The 19,334-nt window shown below is 42.7% G+C and overlaps 1 protein-coding gene across 1 annotated transcript in view; it reads left to right on the top strand.

The window, feature by feature from the left end:
• The window catches only part of macrod2 (mono-ADP ribosylhydrolase 2), a 399,802-nt gene that overhangs the window by 376,528 nt on the left and 3,940 nt on the right, over positions 1-19,334 (top strand). Inside the window, exons 12-16 of the mRNA XM_030770327.1 lie at positions 1,361-1,435; positions 4,426-4,494; positions 7,528-7,617; positions 8,727-8,798; positions 13,117-13,179. Coding sequence (XP_030626187.1) covers positions 1,361-1,435; positions 4,426-4,494; positions 7,528-7,617; positions 8,727-8,798; positions 13,117-13,179 — 369 coding nt within the window. The remainder of the gene's footprint in view (positions 1-1,360; positions 1,436-4,425; positions 4,495-7,527; positions 7,618-8,726; positions 8,799-13,116; positions 13,180-19,334) is intronic.

The following is a 19,334-nucleotide window of genomic DNA, read 5'->3' on the forward strand; positions in this document are numbered from 1 at the left end:
GTCCACAAACCCCCTAGACAGAGATTGTAGAGCTCTCTTGAGCTCTAATCCAATTTCTCATCCGAATTTCTCATCAGAAAAACATCAAAGAGCCACTAAGAATGCAGCCTTTTACTGGTGTGAGGCATATTATATCTAAATGGATCTTGCTGAACAATAGGCGTGTTAAAGCATGTGTGCTGAGAGAGAGAGAGGAAAAAAAGCTCCCTCTTTGGTTCTGTGATGTCACACTCTAAAAGGATAAGAGATCAGCAGATCATGACTCTGACATTGGAGCTGTGGCCTTTGCCTGTAAATTGAATAAATATCTATTAACTTTCATGGCAGGCTGTGTCATGGGCTGGTCCTGATTGATTGGCAAGTGTTAGGTCCAATAAGTGTCAAGAGGGTTTGATTGACAGCAGTGTCTAGACCAGACGGCTGAGGGGAAGCGTGCTCTTTACATTTAATAAGGCCTGGCGTTTCTTATTGTTCTCTGAGTAGGGACAAAAATTGGAGAGATATAAGAAAATGGCTTCTCTCCAGGTTGTTAAAAAAGCAATTATGCATGCCGCACAATAGCCATTGTCAAGCAGGTAAGATTATTGGTGTCATGCCTTTCATATCCCCAATTTGTCCCAAATGTCATCTCAGAGAGAGACAGAGAGAGAGAACAGTGTCTGTGGAGATGAGCAAGTTAATGAATGAAGGAAAGACAGTGTTTTTAACCTCACAATAGAATATTTACACTTTTCACTAGGGACTGAAATAAATATCCGATTTAAATAGATATTTAGATCTAAGTCTATAGTATTGCACAGATAACACACACACACACACACACACACACACACACGCCCACACACACCTTAGAAAGGGAAATCATGAATCCAGATCACCTTCAGCTTGCTAAGATATGTCTGAATATATCCCCCTCATAGAGTGTACTGTAATGTAATGTAATGTAATGTAAGGTAAGCAGTCAGAGCCTAGAAACAAACTAAAATGACAATACATATGCATTATGCTGTATTACCAGAACATTTCTGATCATGTTCGTGGCATTCAATAGATAAAACAGATAGATAAAATACGCATGAAATTATTAGTTATATTGTATTGATTTCCTGGGTATGCTCACATCAGACAAAATGGAATTGATATAGAGGTGGATTTAATAGAGCAGTGTAATGAACAGAGTCATATTGATCACGTCAATGATGTTAATCATATTGATGATGGTAATGGTGTTGGAGCAGTGATGACTCTAAAGCTTTGTATGGAGCTGATGCACACACACACACACACACACACACACACACACACACAAACATAAACACCAACACATGCTCAGCTTGTCTTTCTGTGTTATGTCCTGCAGAGCAAGAGGAGGAGGAGGAAGAAGAGGGGAAGGGAGAAAAGGAGACTGAAGTCACACCCGTGGAGAACCAAAAAGGTAAGGTGGTCAAAGGACCTGTATGGGGTCAGATGTGTGTGCTGTGCACCTGATTTTCTGAGCTCCAACTGCCAAGAAACCTTTCATCTTTGACAGTTTATTTACCCAGCACAAAAGAACAACAGACACTAAGACAAACCTGCAATTCCTTCTGAGAGAAACCCTGGAGAAACTTCCAGAAACACTGGTGGTGATCTAAATGTAGCAGTCTTACTGAAATTATATGTTTGACTCCCAACACTACGCTCAAGTCCATGTGACACCCCATGCCTGACCATTGAACAGTTTGAAACATCTCTTGTAGAAAAGTAAGAAAAAGCAAATCTCATAATTATGTATCAGCCTGGTGGAGGAACGATGAGTTTTCTTCCTTTTGCAAATGAACCTGTGTTTTAATTTCAGCCTGGCAGGCAAGAGTTTGATTAGATAACTATCTCCCCAGTTCCAATATGGGATTAAGCACTCCCGTCTTCTACCATACTCTGAGGAAAAACATTTTTTTCTTCTTTCTAGATCTTCCAGGTCTGTCTGCTTAGAGAGTGGGTGAAAAGGTAGAGGGGCCCACACTTGTGTGTGTGTGTGTGTGTGTTTGTGTGTGTTTGTGTGTGTGTTTGTGTGTGTGTGTGTGTGTGTACACCATGTATTGCTATCTTACTGGGGACCGGTTAGTCCCCAGTAAAATAGCATAATCTGAAAAAAGTGTCTGGTGGGGACCAACTCTGGTCCCCACTAGGAGAACGTTTTTCTAAACTATCTTGTTACCGACAAAACATTTCTTTGGTTAAGGTTAGGGTTAGGGTTAGGGTTAGGGTTAGGGTTAGGGATAGGGATAGGGATAGGGATAGTTCAGTATTCTTTAGTTACAGAATAATGGGAGTCAATGGGAAGTCTCCACTAGGATATGAGTACAAACTTGTGTGTGTGTGTGTGTGTGTGTGTGTGTGTGTGTGCGTGTTCAATTCCAGATGATATCAGTGTAGGCAAGGAGATGGGATTCAATGCAAATCACTTGCCACTTCATCACATCCTCAGGTTATTCAGAGGCGTCCAGTGTTTTCCATTCAGTTTGATGTATTTGTGCATATCTGTTGTCTGCAGAAATATGCTGTTACATGTATAATGAATTCTAAATATACTATAACATAACCACAATCTGTCGTATGATTTCCACACTGAATACCAATGCAGACAGGCAGCTGAAACGAGATATGTTTGTCTTCCAAGGCAAAGCCCATTAGGGTAGTGTTAAAAAGTGAAAGCTGTTGGTTTCAGCTACCATACAGAGGTGATTTAAAAGAGTCTAAGGCTGTTGGTATGGATGGTTAAGAGCATGTTTACATTGGCTCTGTTGTCCTTGAACTCCACTCATTAGCAGGAAGAGAATGGCTGTCAGATAGTGTGATTACAGAAGTCTGGAGACTGGAAACATACACAAGAGTGAGCACATTCATTTAATGAGACACATTCCTGCTCTCGACACTGTTACATACGTACAAACATGTTACATACACAAAAACAAGAATAAAAAGGACATAGGTGAACACGCAGCCCACTTAATAAGTCAATGGGTAAATCATACAACACACACACACACACACACACACACACACACGTCATACACTTGCACTGTATTCGTTCCCTCGGGCATTTCAGTAGAGAGGAGAAACGTTCCCACAGCAGAAGGGTGGTAGCACCCTGCTCACCTCTCCGGAGCTGCAGCCATTTTTCTCGGGTTCTGCCAGAGTGCTAGGCTAGGATTAGTTGTCTACATGCCCCATTAGCATAGAGAAAACCCGCAGCTCCTTTTCTCAGCCTCTCATTTCAGTCTCTCCGAGCACCGCTACTGACAGCCATAGCCATCAGCATTCAAAAGTGCTTGTTTTCTTCACTTTCTCACAAGGGCGAGAGAGGTAAAGCAAATGTTCAGCTTGGACCCGACCCAAAACTGAAAATGTTTGCAATTATCCTCCCCAGAGAGCAACGGAACAGAGAAGCTTTAAGGCTGAGCAGAGATGTTCTGTTTAAAACATGACTGCCATCCAGATTTAGCAGACAGAGCAGCACCTGGAAACCATGAATCTTTACAGTTGGGACGGGCACAATGACACAGCTCTACTTGGCTTTTGTGTGTGTGTGTGTGTGTGTGTTCGTGTGTGTGTGTGTGTTCGTGTGTGTGTTTTATTTTTCTTGTCTTTTCTTTCACATGCTAGAATGGAGAGATATCTTGTAGCAGGCAGGCAGACAGGCTGAAAGAGCCTGAGACAGTCCTGATAAACTAAGAGAATGAGACCACCTTCCATGAAAGAATTTTTTCCTTTTTTTCCCCCAGCAAGTCAAAGACAAAGCTCTTCACTGACAGGGGATGGCTCAATTCAGTTCACTGTGTGGGGAGACTCAAACAAACCACCCTAGAAAGAACCATTCGCTTTTCCATCAGAAATTTAGGATGTTCCTTTTGAGGGACATAAGGGGGGCAGGGGACAAATGGGTGTTTTTGTGGTCCTAAAGCATGTAATCAGGGTGTAACAGTAAAAGTATTCATACCAAACCATTATATACGGGATTTATGGAAAGAGAATGATTGCAAACACCATATTTCTCACCTAGGAAAGGGTTAATGCAATGTTTAAAATGACTCCACTGACTGTGATAAAGTTTTTGCTTTGACAGCCATATTTGACAAATAAAAGATTGTGTTATTATCTCAATTTCCAAGGGTCTGGAAACAGGTTGAGCTGCATATTTAAAAGCCTAAAGCAATTCCTTTGTTCAGTGTTACTTCAAAAATTCGATCCCAACACATGATTTCACTTTAGCAAAGCACAAGTGGTTATTATCCAAAAGGCAAATTTACATGTGGAACGTGCCTCCTCTCCACATTCTATTGAAAATGTACCAAACAGTGACCATGCAGTGAATTTTATGAGCTGTTACACCTCTTGCTTGTCGTGAGAAACACAACAGAGATACAAACAGTGTCTTCTTTCCAGATCCAGCCGGTCCTGAGCCTGGGGGATCCAGTGAGGAGAAGGAAACGACTGATAGAGGGTCTGCTACAGGTAACCATGACGACACACACAGGCAACTACATCACATCTCCCTGAATCGTTAACAAGGTGTTCTAGCTAAGAATGTATTTCAGTCATCCAACTTTTAATACAGTTGAGTTCAATTAGATATTTAATAGCTGTCTTACATACCAGCGATGTTTTTGAGTACAACTAAGCAAAAAAATAAAATACAATAATATTAGAAATACATTACTCACTTTCCATCAGTTTATTATGAAAACCGACAAACATATCGTGAAATACATACAAAAATACTACACTAAGCCAATACAACGTTTAATTCTGTCTATTTAATAACATTTGGAAATTTATACTTTTTACATTTTTGTGTGCATTTTGTGATGTGTGAGAAATAAAAACACGCAAATGCACATTTTCACATAAAAATGATATCTACCAGTTTGCAGTCTGTACATTGTGACATTTGAAATGCAAGACAGTTTGTTCTGTTCAGTTGTTTTGTCCAAGAAGAGTAGTTTGTTTGTGAACACGCAGTGATGGGAACGGACCATAGGGCTAGTGCTCATTAAAGTGATTGGCCACACAGACAAGTCAATGTGATCAGTCGACGCCCACCCTCAGTCCTCTCTGGAAATCTGTCTTTAATCAGAGGGTTAGGCGATGAGAGGCAGCAAGGCTCTAAGTGAATGAGCAGAGGTGATGGTGAGAGATCAGTGCATGGCCCAGTCACTCCTTTCAACAACACCTCCACAAACACTCAATCAATGCCACACTTCTCACTCTCCAACCAGTGGATGTGTGTGTGTGTGTGTGTGTGTGTGTGCATGCATGTGTTTTTATAAACTGGTTGCATCTGGATGGAGAGTGTGTGTGTTACTGTGTGTGTGTGTGTGTGTGTGTGTGAGAGAACTATGTTCTATCTCTTCTCCTGTAAAAGTGTGTGTGTGTGTGTGTTTATGAAAAAGAGAGAGAGTGGAGGGAGTGTAGGGGAATGTGTTTGTGTGTGTGTGTGTGTGTGTGTGTGAAAAAGGGAGAGAGAGTGTAGGGGAGTGAGTGTGTGTGTGTGTGTGTGTGTGTTTGGTTGTATATTTCTGTCTGCTTGTGTGCTGGTGTATGTAGCCATAAAGCAGAATTGATTGCTACTACAGTAGTCACATAATCCACCCCAGTGCAGGCGTTGGCTTCAACTACACAGATGGTTCCTGGTTCACATGTTTTATATGTGCATGCGTGTGTGTGAGTGTGAGTATTTGTGTGTGTGTGTGTGTGTGTCTGTGTATGTGTGTGTGTGTGAGTGTGAGTATTTGTGTTTGTGTGTGTGTGTGTGTGTGTGTGTGTGTGAGAGAGAGAGAGACAGAAACTGAGCAGAAAGCGATTAAGCCATTAGACTGTAGCGGCTGCTCTGCCTTGCTCTCAAGCCACATTAGCTTGTGTCTGAGCAACAGGTTCACATACATCCTTCCATCAGCATCCTAATGCATATTACAAACAAGCACAATTTATCCACGACTATCTGTGCTCAGGCGATTTATCTGCCCAAGGCAATATTCAATCATGTATGGTATGGAAACATGTTTTAAGTCCTAACCTTCAACAAGGATATATCTAATGCAAATGCAACCAAAGACAGAAATGATGACTGTTCTTCATTTGAAATGGAGAGTATGGCAGCTGGACAGGTTTTTTTTTGTTTTTTTTTTGGTCCATTTAACTTGCATACAGATACGCTACAGGGCTAGTCCCCTAACCCACCCACTCGCTCACTTACCCCATTCCTCCCACCCACTGCTGACTCAATTTCATGAAACAGCAGTGTACAAAATGGGGTTTGGAAGAGCCAGGAGTCATGTGACTAAGCTGGCCAATGTGTTAATACCAGTGCCAGGCATGTTCAATCTAACACTTTCCCTGAATGATGCTTCTTTAATGGAAAGCTTAATTCGTATTCTGCACAGCGTTACATGCACACACGCAAACACACACGCACACACACAAATGTGCGCGCACGCATGCATACACATACACACTCTCATACACACACCAAGAGACACTCATGGGGTATTCATCCTTTACCCAGAATGCACCTGAATGGCAAGAAACAGGTCATGGCGAATCAGGGCTCAAGTTACGCTCAGTGTGCTGTGACACGGAGCAGTCATGCTACAGTGGTCTTTCCCTCAAATCCTCCAGAAAAGCACAGGCCCACTCCAAAAACACCTGTTCCCTCCACTGTGGGGGCCAAAGTCTGCCAGTCCCGTTCCCCAGCAGCCCGGGGCTTTTTCTCTTTCCACGCCACAGTAATCGATGAGGTGCCGTCCCCACCTCAAAGCTGCCAGGGAGGGGGCACAGTCGTTGACAGCTGCCAGACACAGCCTGCTGGCCAAGAAAGAATTAAAGGAGAAAAAAAAAACAAAAAAACACAAGCAATATGGAAACCCCCAGTGGTATGAAGCAGGTGAACCAGCTGTTTTTGCCCAGAATACACACTTAGCTACTTGTGTGTTTGTTTATAGCGGAAAGATCCAAACAGTTTGAAATCGATCTTAACCGCCAAAATCTTGCATTTAAAGGGTTATCCCTGTTTACAGCCCTCTTCTGTCCTCTCTCTCTCCTCTGGATTTTGTTTTGACCCTAATCTAAGATCCCAGATCATGGTTTAGACCTTCACGTGGTCATCTGCATTTTGACATGAGTGGAATTTAGAACTGCATGATACATCATGGTTTGATCGTCACCGTGATGTGAAGTTCCACATTGCAAAGGGCTGCGATATTAGAACGGCAGAGATTAATAAAATCATGAAGCCAGAAAGTCTTATAGCCTTGCTCTGGCTTCACCTGCACTCAGGTCTACGGTACATAGATGTATGCGAGTGAAACAAGCAGAGAGCTGGACAGGGAATTATTAGCCCCTCTCACCTATAAAACCCAAAGCACTGCCAGATTAACTCTCCTGGCAACGCTGGTGGATTCCCCCTTTTAAACATGCAGTCCATTGCCAGGTCCAGTGTGTCAGTGGAAGTCAGTGTTTTTCTATTTGTTTTTCTATTTTTTCCTGCAGAGGAGAAAAAGAAGAAAGTCCCAGAAAACCAGCCCGAGGAACAAGAGGAGAAAAAAGAAGGAGAGAAAGAAGGATCAGAGGAACCTCCCGGTAAGAAAGCGTGTGCTACGTTGTGCACCCCTGCCTTGGAGATCGCATCTGTCCCTGTGTCTCAAAGCCATGTACCATCTTCAAAACCAGACAAATTTAATTCAGTCTCAGCTTCAAAGTGAGCTTTGAATTTGCCATAGATTGATGTAGACAGCATGATCCCACCCAGGATCATCCTCAGCACGGGTACACCTCAGGGAGAGAAAAAAAAAAAAAAAACCAAAGTCCACCATCTCAAAGATGTTTGACCATTTAAGTCCATATTTTGATTCAACACGACTATGTTGAGCTGATCTAAAAATACCCGCGCAGTATTGTTTATCTTGTCTGATTATCTTTTCTTTTATGGAAGCTGCGAGGAGACAGATTATTTAAAGCACGTTAAATTAGACTGTCTTAAAGCGTGACATGCACCACAGCTGACAGCTGCAACTGCAAAGCGGACTAAAGTTTTATTGGATTATGTACCATCTCTGCTTCTTTCAGATGTCATTTTGCCTATTGTAGAAAAAAAAGCTCTCCATCTTAGTTCAAGTGATGTTCACATAAGATGCAGCTAAACTAAATCTAGTCTGTGAAATAAAAAAGACACTGCTCTTGTGGACGTATTTAACCCTCTTCCTTCACAAAACCAACACTGATATAATACTTTGTCGCCGGAGCGTCAAAGCTCGTCAGAGTCAAATGATTGCTTTTGCTGCTGTCGGAGAGACAGTGGCATTAACTTTAATCTGCGTGTTGCTCCAGGCGACAGTACAGTCATAGACGGTAAAGACGGAAAGGTGGTGTGTCGGATGACAGATTAAGGGGTCTCTGTGAAGGCCTTGCCCTTCTTTCTGCTCTCTCATAGATAACTCAACCCTCACGCAGAAATATCAGCTCCTGTTCTCATCACAAGGCCGCGTGTCTTTCCCAGTGCCATTATTAAACCTGATAACAGTAATCACTCTGACTCCCGCTCAAGCCATTTCAAGCCTCCCCCTTCTGAACAGGGTAATAAAACGTCCGGTGCTGTTGCGAAGACCAGAATGATAAATGAAAGGGATTGAAGACAGAATAAGAGGTTTTTTTAATCCTTTAATTTGTTAATCTTCTTTTCTCTTATGTAGCGGAGACAGCACCAAGCCTGAACACTCCATCACCTAAAGACCCCGCGGCACCAGAGAAGGAGGAAGACAAAAGTAAGATCAATACCTCGTTCAGAAACCGCGCACGAGAGAGAGAGAAAGAGAACGAAAATCAACATCTGTTCATAAGATATTTTAACATCATCACAGACACACACCTACGTACTTACACACACACACACACACACACACACAGACACCTACACACACATGCTCACACACACAAAACAACAGTGCCAGATGGAAACCTGGTGAAAAGTGAGATCAATAAATCACACAGCGGAAGTCAAAAGAGGAAAACTTCACACCTGCACATAAGGTGCTCACATCCACACACAAATAAAGTGCCTGACAGTAAAAACACAGATTCACAGAGACTTACTCCTTTTTTTTTTCTTTTTGAACAACAACACACTCCCACCATGTTTACTTGCACTCTAAACTCCACACCTCCAGAACTTAAGGCTGCTCACTGCTTATGGCTACGTCTTATGACACAAAGATCCAAAGATCTACTCACTGGATACTGGCCTTTAGTACATGCAGTTTGTTTGAGTTTTACTGTCATAAATCTAAGAATATTTATCTATGACTGTATCATAAAGGGTTATCAGTATTTCAACAGAAACTAAGACAAAATGACAGAAATTCAGTAATATTTGTTGGGCGTGCGTGTGTGTGCGCGCATACATGTGTATTAATGAATCCTTTCAGATTTCTTCATTAAAAGTGGAAGGAGTTGTAATTCGCTGTTGCGCTCAAAGGGTTCCCTCCGTCAGACTTATTTGGTGCATCTGAAGTGGACAGTGTGCCGCAGTCTTAATAACCTTGCAGAACATCCATAAATTAAAATGAAGCTCGTTTAGCCCAGAGCTACGTATAAATAAACCAAGCTTTTCAAATAGAAATAGTTTTGGCCTCGCACACCAGTCTGCTCTAGAGTCAATACAAAGTCTCCTCTACAGGTGTGATTTAGAGGTTCCTGAGCTCCACTGACTGAGTCTAATGAGTTTGCAGCTTATCATTTCTCACTCTCAAATCTGTGTTCCCACAAAAACAGTGCACAGTCATCTCCAAAACCCGATTTTTTAGATCTGGCCTTTTAAAAGGGACTAAAAGGAACTAGTAGCACTAGTCAGTCGGGGCGGTTTCTAACTACAGAGACTGGAGTCAACACTAACGGCTTTAAGTGAGGCAGAAGTGGGAGGTTGTTTTGACAGTATAAGGATGTGGTGTGATGTTGGGAGTGCGTTTGTAACCAATATTTGTGTGTGTGTGTGTGCGTGTCTGCGTGTGTGTCTGTGTGTGTGTGTGTGTGTGTGTGTGTGTGTGTGTGTGTGTGTGTGTGTGTGTGTGTGTGAGTGTGTGTGTGTGAGTGTGTGTGTGTGTGTGTGTGTGTGCGTGAGTGTGTGTGAGTGAGTGAGCCAGCTGGTGGGAGGTAACATAGGTTGGAAGGTGTAATAACCCTGCTGAGTCAGTGTCGTTGAGGCCTTCGTAAGAACAGAGAGAAGTGGAAGAACTACTGCCAGTGGCACTCAGACTCACACGCACACACACACACACACACTCACACACTCCATGCAATCTATACAACTCAGTGAGATTCAGGACAGCTTGGAGTCATTTTTTTCATACCCTCCTCTCCTTCTCTCTCTCTCTCTCTCTCTCTCTCTCTCCCTCTCCCTCTCTCTCTCCCTCTCTCTGTCCCTCTCTCTCTCTCTCTCTCTCTCCCTCTCTCCCTCTCTCTCTCTCTCTCTCTCTCTCTCTCTCTTTCTTTCTCTCACCCCCTCTCTCTCCCTCTCTCTCTCTCCTTCCCTCTCTCTCTCCTTGCCCCTCTCCCCCTCCCTCCTTCCTTCCCTCCTCATTGTTGAGGTGTAGGTGAGTGCAGGTTCAGCTTGTCACAGGTGTCAGTCTTCATGTTTCTGTTACTCTGTCATATCAACCTCAGTGTGAGGAACTGTGTCTGTAACTCTTATTTCATCCACATCCTCTCTTTCAGCATCATACGCCATTTTTCACAACCCTCAAAATAAGCTGAATCTTCTCTCAAACAGAGTAAAGACACATTTACTGTTTATTTAAGTGTTTTGTTCATTTATTTATGTGTTTACTTCTTTAGGCTAATCCCAAAGGGTTTTTTTTTGTTTTTTTGGTGCATCGCAGTATAGTGCTACGTCTGTTTAGTATTGATGGCAGGGCTTTATTTATCATGGTGACGTTCTCCTGGTGGCTGGTGGCTGCCTGCGAATGCAGCTCAAACACGGCAACCCATCTTCCTCATCCTAAGCCATATGGTACCCAGAAGTCAGCTCTTTCTATGCACCTCCCTGGAAAGCCACATCAATAATGCACACACACATCAAACATAGAGAGAGAGTTCCTGTTGATAATGAATATTAGTGTGTGTATGTGTTTGTGTGTGTGTGTGTGTGTGTGTGTGTGTGTGTGTGTGTGTGTGTGTGTATGTGTGTATATATGTGTGTGTGTGTGTATGTGTGTGCGTGTGTGTGTGCGTGCGCATGCACGTTTGCGTGTTTGCGTGTTTGTTTATATTTCTACCACGGAGAACGGTTTTGTTTCTTTGTGTCTGATTTCTCATATTATTTCCTTTTTTATTCTCCCTCTGGTCTGTATCAGTTGTCTCATCCTCAGCTCTTCCTGGTTTGTCTGTCTCTTTAACGACTTGGATATTATCTTGCTCTTGGCTCTGAGATCTTAGGAATTATCAGTCACCAAGAGTGGAATTATAACTGACATCAGGGCTTTCGTTGTATAGCTATGGACCAGTGCAAGAGTTCAGATATTCGCCCCCCCCCCCCCACCTCACAATATCATGGTCTTGGTGTGGTCTTCATGCCCACTGAAGTGCTACCCCTGCTCTCTCTCTCTCTCTTCCCAGCCCTGGAGGCTGTGTGGAGGATAGGCAGACTCTGTCTGGAGTCTTCTTTAATTGGCTGTGTTGTGCAACTTCCCCTTGTTCTGTTTTGCGCTGTGGGAGGCTGTCAATAGGAGCGCATACTCACGGCGCTCTGTTAGTGATAGCCCATAGCTTAGGACTGTCAGAGCACAATTAACAGTTGCCCTGAGTCTGTGTACCTTAAAGGAAAGCTCCAGAGAGACGTTTTCCATCTTCAGCACAGAATGCAGATACGCTCAGGCCACCAGGGCGTTCCTGCCTGATCTCCGACTACCCAGTAAGATTAAAAATAATAATAATAATAATAGTAATAATAATAATAATAATAATAAAAAAAAATACCAGACATGTAGGAAAAGCTCCTGTTTTTCCAGTGGTGAAATATTGTTGTATGCTTTGGGAAAGTAAACTACCACTAGTCTTCCTCTGAGAAATTAAAATGTGTGAAGTCTGACGTGGAATACGTGAGTTGTATGAGGTAGGAGGATTGTATGATTGTGGGTCAGTGTTTGATTGTAAGAACAGGAGAGAGAGAGAGAGAGTGAGTTAGGGAAGCTCACAGGTACTGAGCCGTAGAATAGCTCTCGTGGAGGAGTGGCTCTGTGTATATGGAGGTAGTTGATATGATTACTTGGTGGAGGCTTATTGTGTGTCCTCACAGAAGAATGTGACCATCACCAGCATACTCATCTAGTACTACAGACCCATTTGATGATGGACACAGGACTTCAAAAGGACTCCCGATCCCACAGTCATTTGGGCTCCAGTAGAGAACTCAGCCGCCATTGTGTCTGTTGTCCATTATGCAGTCACCTATGGCCCGGAAGCCTGTTAGCTTCAAAGAGAGAGTGTAGGAGCAGGCTGGGTAAAATACGGTGGAAGGGACACGCTTTCTTAGCATGGCTTTGAAGATCCTCTTTTGATCAGCACCCTTATCCCTCCTACTACCTTTCACAAGAGCCCAGGGAAAATGTTAGAGTAATGCTCCAAGAGAAAGATGTGAATACACTCAGTACACTGAAAGTAGTGATCTTTTAGCCAGCGTGAATGTTTTTTTTTTTTATTTAAGCTTGATTACATGTAGAGTCTCTCTCTCTCTCTCTCTCTCTCTCTCTCTCTCTCTCTCTCTCTCTCTCTCTCTCTCTGTCTGTCTGTCTCTCTCTCTCTCTGTATATATATATATATATATATATATATATATATATATATATATATATATACACATGTATGTTTACACACACACACCTACACAAAGCAATATTTCATCTGTCAAATAATCTAATGTGTAACCAATGGAATAGCAGCTGTCATGATGATAATTTTAGTGTGTGAGTGTTAAATAGAGGTCTGAAACTGTTACATTTTAATTTAAAGCTCTACTACATATACTGTGTTTGCCTCAGAAGAGCTTTTCTGTAATGTGTTCCTGCATGTTTGCACTATTTACCTCCACAGACTCAGTAGATCCTGAGAAGTTCAAGGACGGCAGTCAGCCACCAGAGCCCATGGAAATGGAGGGTATGTTCTGGAACATTCTCTGCTTCTTTTTACCTTTAAGCTGTGTCAGAGGGTTAATAAATTGGCCAGTGCTCTCAATACTATTACTGGTTGAATAGAATCATTCTCTCAAACTGTCTGTGTTCCAAAATAGCATTGACTCTTCGCAACTGTTTTCAGGCTCTGTTTGTGACTTTTAAACAACACACGCTTAGCCCACTTTAAGTTTAGCATCCTGTCTGATAGTTCTCTTCTGTTTTCTGGGCCCTGCCAAGATCATAAAGGTTTATAGTGAACATAACTTCCACCTTGTTTTCATCAGACAGAAGTTCAGTTTGTTTAAATACAGTCTCGTGGAGTCACAGTCATATAGCTAGAGATACTTACCAGTGCTCTGACACAAAAGCAGCCCAGAGATTATGCAAAGTAATTCACAAAGTGATGAGAGAAGAACTGGCTTTCCACTGACAGCTGAGTTTAGCAGGTATGTAGGTCATGCCAGCGGGCCCATCCCTTTTCTCCTTCCCCTGTCTCTTTCAGGGATGTCTTCCTTTCTCTTTGAATTTATCAGCTTGAATTTTTGCGATTCCTATTCATTCTTTCTCTCTCTGCTCTCTCTTTCTCACTCTCTCACGTATTGTTATTTTTTTCACTTTTTGTGGGCTAGTCATAAACTTGTCCACTCAGTTTTGTCAAAGGCGAAATGAGAGAAAGACAGAGAATTTTGTCTCTTTAGTACTCCTACAGTGTTTCAGGAAAGATCTGTGAAATTCGCTCTTTCTGTCGTAACTAGTCTGAGGGCTTACTTAAATATCTTTCATTTTTTCTTTTTGCTTTCTTCTTCTTTCTTTTTTCTTTTTTTTTTTTTTTTTGATAACTTGCACTTTTTTCTGCAGAAAAGTCTGATGTGAAAATTTAATTGGATCCCACATTGGATGAGTCTGCTCATGACATCTCTTGGTTTCTTTCACCTTGTCCATAAAAAATTCTCTGTTTATTCATCTCATGCTCTCTCTCTTGTCTGACACAGTGTATTTAGTGTAACCCCTTAACCAGATGGTCCCATGTTCTCTTTTTACCCCTTCTAAAGCTTTTTGTATTTGTCCATGCATGGCCAGAACGAGCGAGGGGCTTTTCAGCCCAAACAGGGCCTCTTCAGGACCATGCCTTGTACAATAGCGGAGCAGTAAAGCACATCTTGTAAGGTTAGGCAAATGCGTTAAGTAGTACAATGCCACTTAGCGTGGGGGGGGACCTCTTTCTCCTCCTCTCTCTCCTCACTAAGCAAAGGCAGAATATTGATGAGGGGGCACTTGGCTTTTCACCAGAGGAACGTGTTGGAGAAGGGGTTGCGGCATTTACGCCAACCCCCCCCCCCCGCCTTTCCTGCAGAGCGAGTCACAGCTCAGTACATTTTAATTGGCTTCGATTGTTAGATGCTTTACTATCTCACCAAAACATAAAAAAGAGAGGGGGAGAGAGAGAGAGGGAGAGAGAGAGAGAAGTGCATACACTCAAGTGGTTCACAAACTGTTTTTTGCGGGGGTTTTTTTTACCTTTTTTCTTCTTGTTTCCTTCTAAGTGTCGGAGCAGATTCAGAGAGACTGTCTCTTCAGTGATCCTACAGCATTTTAATATTTGCATATGAAAATGGTTTGCTCTTCAAATCTAGCCCTTCCTTTGATACTTTGGCCAGGCTTTTTCTCGGAGTATCCCACACCTTGTTTAGCTTGAAGGGGGGAGTTGTATGGAGCCTGGAGAATGGGGGAAAACTCCAGTGCCACTGCATATATCAGATAATAGTGGGTCTACCCTTTCATTCAATACACTATTTAAGGATACTGCTTTGCCATTCAAAAACTTTATTCAAAACACATCACATTTGAAATGAAGAGCAAGAGCGTCTAGCTCTTAGACCACCCAGTGTTGTTGTGTCTTGTTTTTTTTATTTACTCTTTGTAAAGCTGTTGATTTGCGCTTCCTCGTAGCTCTTGCTTTTCTCTAGCCGGTTATCTCTCTCTTCCACATGATGAAGTGTTACCGAATGAGTGGCACTCTTCATCGTCTGTGAAAAACAGGAGCTAGGCCTCTGACTCTACTCATTCACTCCATCACAGAAAGTGATGGAAAATGGTTATTGTCTTTTTTGAGAGAGAGAGAGAGAGATTTTGAGGGACTCTGCTTAACAGCTATTTTTAAGCCTTTTTGTTTCCCCACAGAGTGTGTGAGACTTATCTAAAGTATATCCATTAGTTATAGCTGTCCGTCGTAGCGACGTGTAAAACCAGATCAGTGCGGACGCGTTCATGTGTTTTGGTGATTTTCTTCCACTGAGCCGGTGATCAAGGGACTAGACAGTGAGAGAGGTGTAACTGCCCTGGCTCTTTGTCTGGATCAGAGCAGCTGTGTACCTGTGTGAGATCACCAGCGTCTGAGTCCAGACACACTGGCAGCAGGAACAGGGGGAATCACAGGTCAAGATCAAGCAAAAGGAGAGCATTCTTTTGAGAGAAAAGCACTACAGGAGTAGGGGTGGGATGTCAGCTCTCTCTCAGTTCAGACCACACCAAATATTGACACACAGAAGGAAAAGGGCGCTCTAGATGCAGAGGGGTGATCATAAATCTAAAGGATTCTGCGTTTTTTACTTGAATCTTTTTGAGAGACGTTCCGTTTAAGAAGCGATTCTCTACGGCCTTTTGAGAGATAGATATTGATTTCAAGTATGAAGAGATGATATGACATACTGAGGGTCAATAGAAAGTGCCAATAAAGACCCTCAATTCTGTGCCCCTCGATGGGCAATAGCCGTGAATAGAAGCAGAATGTACACTCTTAAGATGAAGGCATATTGCTTTAGTTCACAATGTCAGTAATGTATCAGCGTAATTACTCTTAAATTGAGAGGAAAATACATGGACTCTGATGTATGGCACATTTGTTTAGCTTTGGCACCCAGCAGTGTTATATTGCTCTTAGCGTAATAAAGAACCTTAATCTGTCCACTCTACAGAAATAGCTTTTCAGAAGGGTAGCGTGGAAAGCTAAAGCTCTCCCTCTGTTGTGTGGATATTGTTACTCAGATTAAGAGAGCACAAAGAGATGTGCTGAATGTTGTGTTTTGTAGTAAAAATCATTTACCAATGATGTGTGATTTACTACCTTATCGTTCAATGGTCTGATCTCTGTTTTTGTGTGTTTGTATTATGGCCAGTGCCTTTCTTGACTTTATATATTCCTAAAGGTCTGTGCTGTTATTCTGTGCTTCACCTGTTTGACATCCAGGGAGTGTGTGAATGTGTGTGTGTGTGTGTGCTTGAGATGCGTCTGCACCTGTCAGAAGATCTTAATATGCTTTTATATATTTTTAAACATATTTTTAGCTTAGTTTAAACACCTTTATGTGGAAAGAATCCCTAATACATCTTTAAAGAGAACACCTGTTTGTACTGTCAGAGCTAGCCAGAGGGAGTGCTAACTCTCTCCCTCTCCCCTTCTCCCTCGCTCTCTCTCCCTCTCCCCCCCCCCCCTCTCTCTCTCTCTCTTTCCCTCTCTCTGTCTGTCCCCCTTTCTCCTCTCTCTGGTCTCTGTGATATTGATGCTTATTATTTTGTATGATGTAGTAAATTTATGCTGACTAACAATAGCTGTACTATTACCTATCTGTTAAATGAATGGAAGGTGGAGGATCTCATTTTCTGCCTGTCTGAATATGAATTTGACTTACGTGTGTGTTCCTCCCTCTCTCTCTCTCTCTCTCTCTCTCTCTCATGCCTAGCAGAGTGGATTTAGTATTCAGATGTTTGCTGTGTGTTCAGTGAGGTGCTGAAATGAGGGAAAAGAACCACCCACACAAATCAGCTCTGGGGAGTTTTCAAACTTGCCTCATACTAAACTGCTTCTATTACAACGAAACATATTTATTGGACGAGAGCACAATTGATTCAAGTGTTCACAGTCTGCATGTGGTAATGACTTAAATGCCATATAGAGTGAATTATTATACGGAACAAATGGTTCTCGACTCCAGCGGTTCTAAATAGTCGACAAAATCTTACCGTTGGTTGAGAGTGATGCTTAATGGCAGTTATCTGTCATCTTTCCAATGGTTGAAGGTCAAAATTGAACACAGGAAGTGTGTCTCTGATGGCTGATCTGTGGATGTGGATGTACTGTTTGAGAGGTGAGGGGATGAATGACTGATGTCTCTTTGATGGAGAGACGCATTTCCCTTCGCTCATCCGGTCAGGACAGACCAGAGTCTGCGGGCCCAGTCACATTCCTCTTCCTCTCTATTTCGCTCTTTCCATCTCCCTCTCTGAAGAGCCCACGTCTTTTCCTCCGCTGATGAGACCGGAGCCTTGCTTTTTCCCCCCATTCGCATTCTCCTCCTCCTCCTTCTCCTCCTCCTCTCGTTGATTTGTTTGTATCCCCTGCACGCTTACCTCCAATGATAGGCCTCATATCGTCACAGGCGCAGGAGACAAATTAGAGAGCCAACCAATTCTGTCTCTATCAGTGAGGCTTTGGGCAACGGTGAAGGCTCTGAGTAGAATGGATTGAAATTGAAATTCTTGTGGGGTTTTTTTTTGTTGTTGTTGTTGTTTTTCCTTTGTTGTATTTTGATCAGCGTTGCATATAAGATGGGGAGAGTTGTATGGCTGTCTCCCCTGGCCCGATCATATTACCTGGGTAAGGAAAGGTCTACATGGGAAAGATGCCAACTTCAACGTGAGGCTCCCGCCTCTTATTATGGAGAAATTTGTTATAGAGCTGCCATCATTACAATGGCTTTGGGGACGCTTTCTTATATTCCTTAGCAAAAAAGTAATAATCATTGTGTGTGTGTGTATGTGTGCGTGTGTGCGTGCGTGCGTACACATGAACATACATGGTTCTCTGTGCGCGCATGAATTGGCTTCACACGCATGTGCACATTTGAGTATGTAAGTTTCTGTATCTATGAGTGTGTAAGCATATGAGTACGTGTGAGTAAGCCACTTTGTGTGTGCTGGTGTGTTACGCGCATACGTGGCATACTAGGGTGTTTACTAGGTTTCTCTGAGCAGGGCGAATGAGGATTAAAGGTAAACTGGATGCCAGAATAGCTTCTTTCAGGAGTGGGTGGTAATGGAAATGGTTTTGAATCATATCTCACTCCGTTTCATTTTCTCTCTCTGTGGTGGTGCAAGACAGAGGTGAAATGAAATCATTGCTTTAGTCTCTGAGCTGTCTGTCAGGCCTGCATGCTTTTGGCAGCGACTAGAGCTAAAAAATCCCATTCCGCCGGGCTGCCTGTGAGAAGAAGGGTTTTATCTGGGAGAAGCACAGTAATACCCGCTCTCCAAAGCCCATTACCTTCAGTCTGCTCTCTTAAATTGCTATATGAGTGAATGCATTAGGCCATGCTGAGGAGATCTCTAACTCCAGATAACTCTCATTTGAAAAGGTCACATTAAAATGAGCGTTTGCATTTAGATGCTGTCTAGGCTTTAGCTTCAAATCAGATTTCAACTGATGCAGTTTGTTTGATTAGACATATGCCCCCTATACTAGATAGCAGCTTGGGTGCTGCTTTAAATACAGTACTGTCCTCTATCACTTTGGAGAGGTTGTGTTTGCTTGCATCATTCCTAGAATTTGCCTGGGGATGGAGGTTATTTTATAATGCTTTGCTGTTTAAGGGAGGTGGGGAGGGGGGAAGAGGCAAAGTGAAATGGAGGAAGAGAGAAATACAGGCTGTGTGCTTAAGGAGAGGAGGAGATGTTTGATGCTAGCAGAGACTGAAGGCAGTATGTAATGAATTTTGCATGCTTCTCTCTGTGACTGCATTTGCTCTGTTCCTTTTTGAAGTGAGACTGTTTAGGAGGACATTTTTAAGGAATGTGTGCGTGCATGCGTGCGTGTGTGTGTGTGTGTGTGTGTGTGTGTGTGTGTGTGTGTGTGTGTGTGAGAATGAGAGTGTTTATGTGTGTCTGAGTGCCTGTGCGTATATAGACACATTCATTTAAATGTGTGTTTGCACACATATATGTGTGTGTGTGTGTGTGTGTGCACTTGTATGTTTTCCATGATTCTGTGCAGGTGTCTACACACACTGTCTTGCATGTCTCATCTTGTTACACATGCTAACACAGTCTGCAACTTGTTTTTAATAAAATGGCTAACTAAAGCCC

Source organism: Chanos chanos, chromosome 4 (genome assembly GCF_902362185.1).
Source record: "Chanos chanos chromosome 4, fChaCha1.1, whole genome shotgun sequence".
NCBI classification, from domain to species: Eukaryota; Metazoa; Chordata; class Actinopteri; order Gonorynchiformes; family Chanidae; genus Chanos; species Chanos chanos.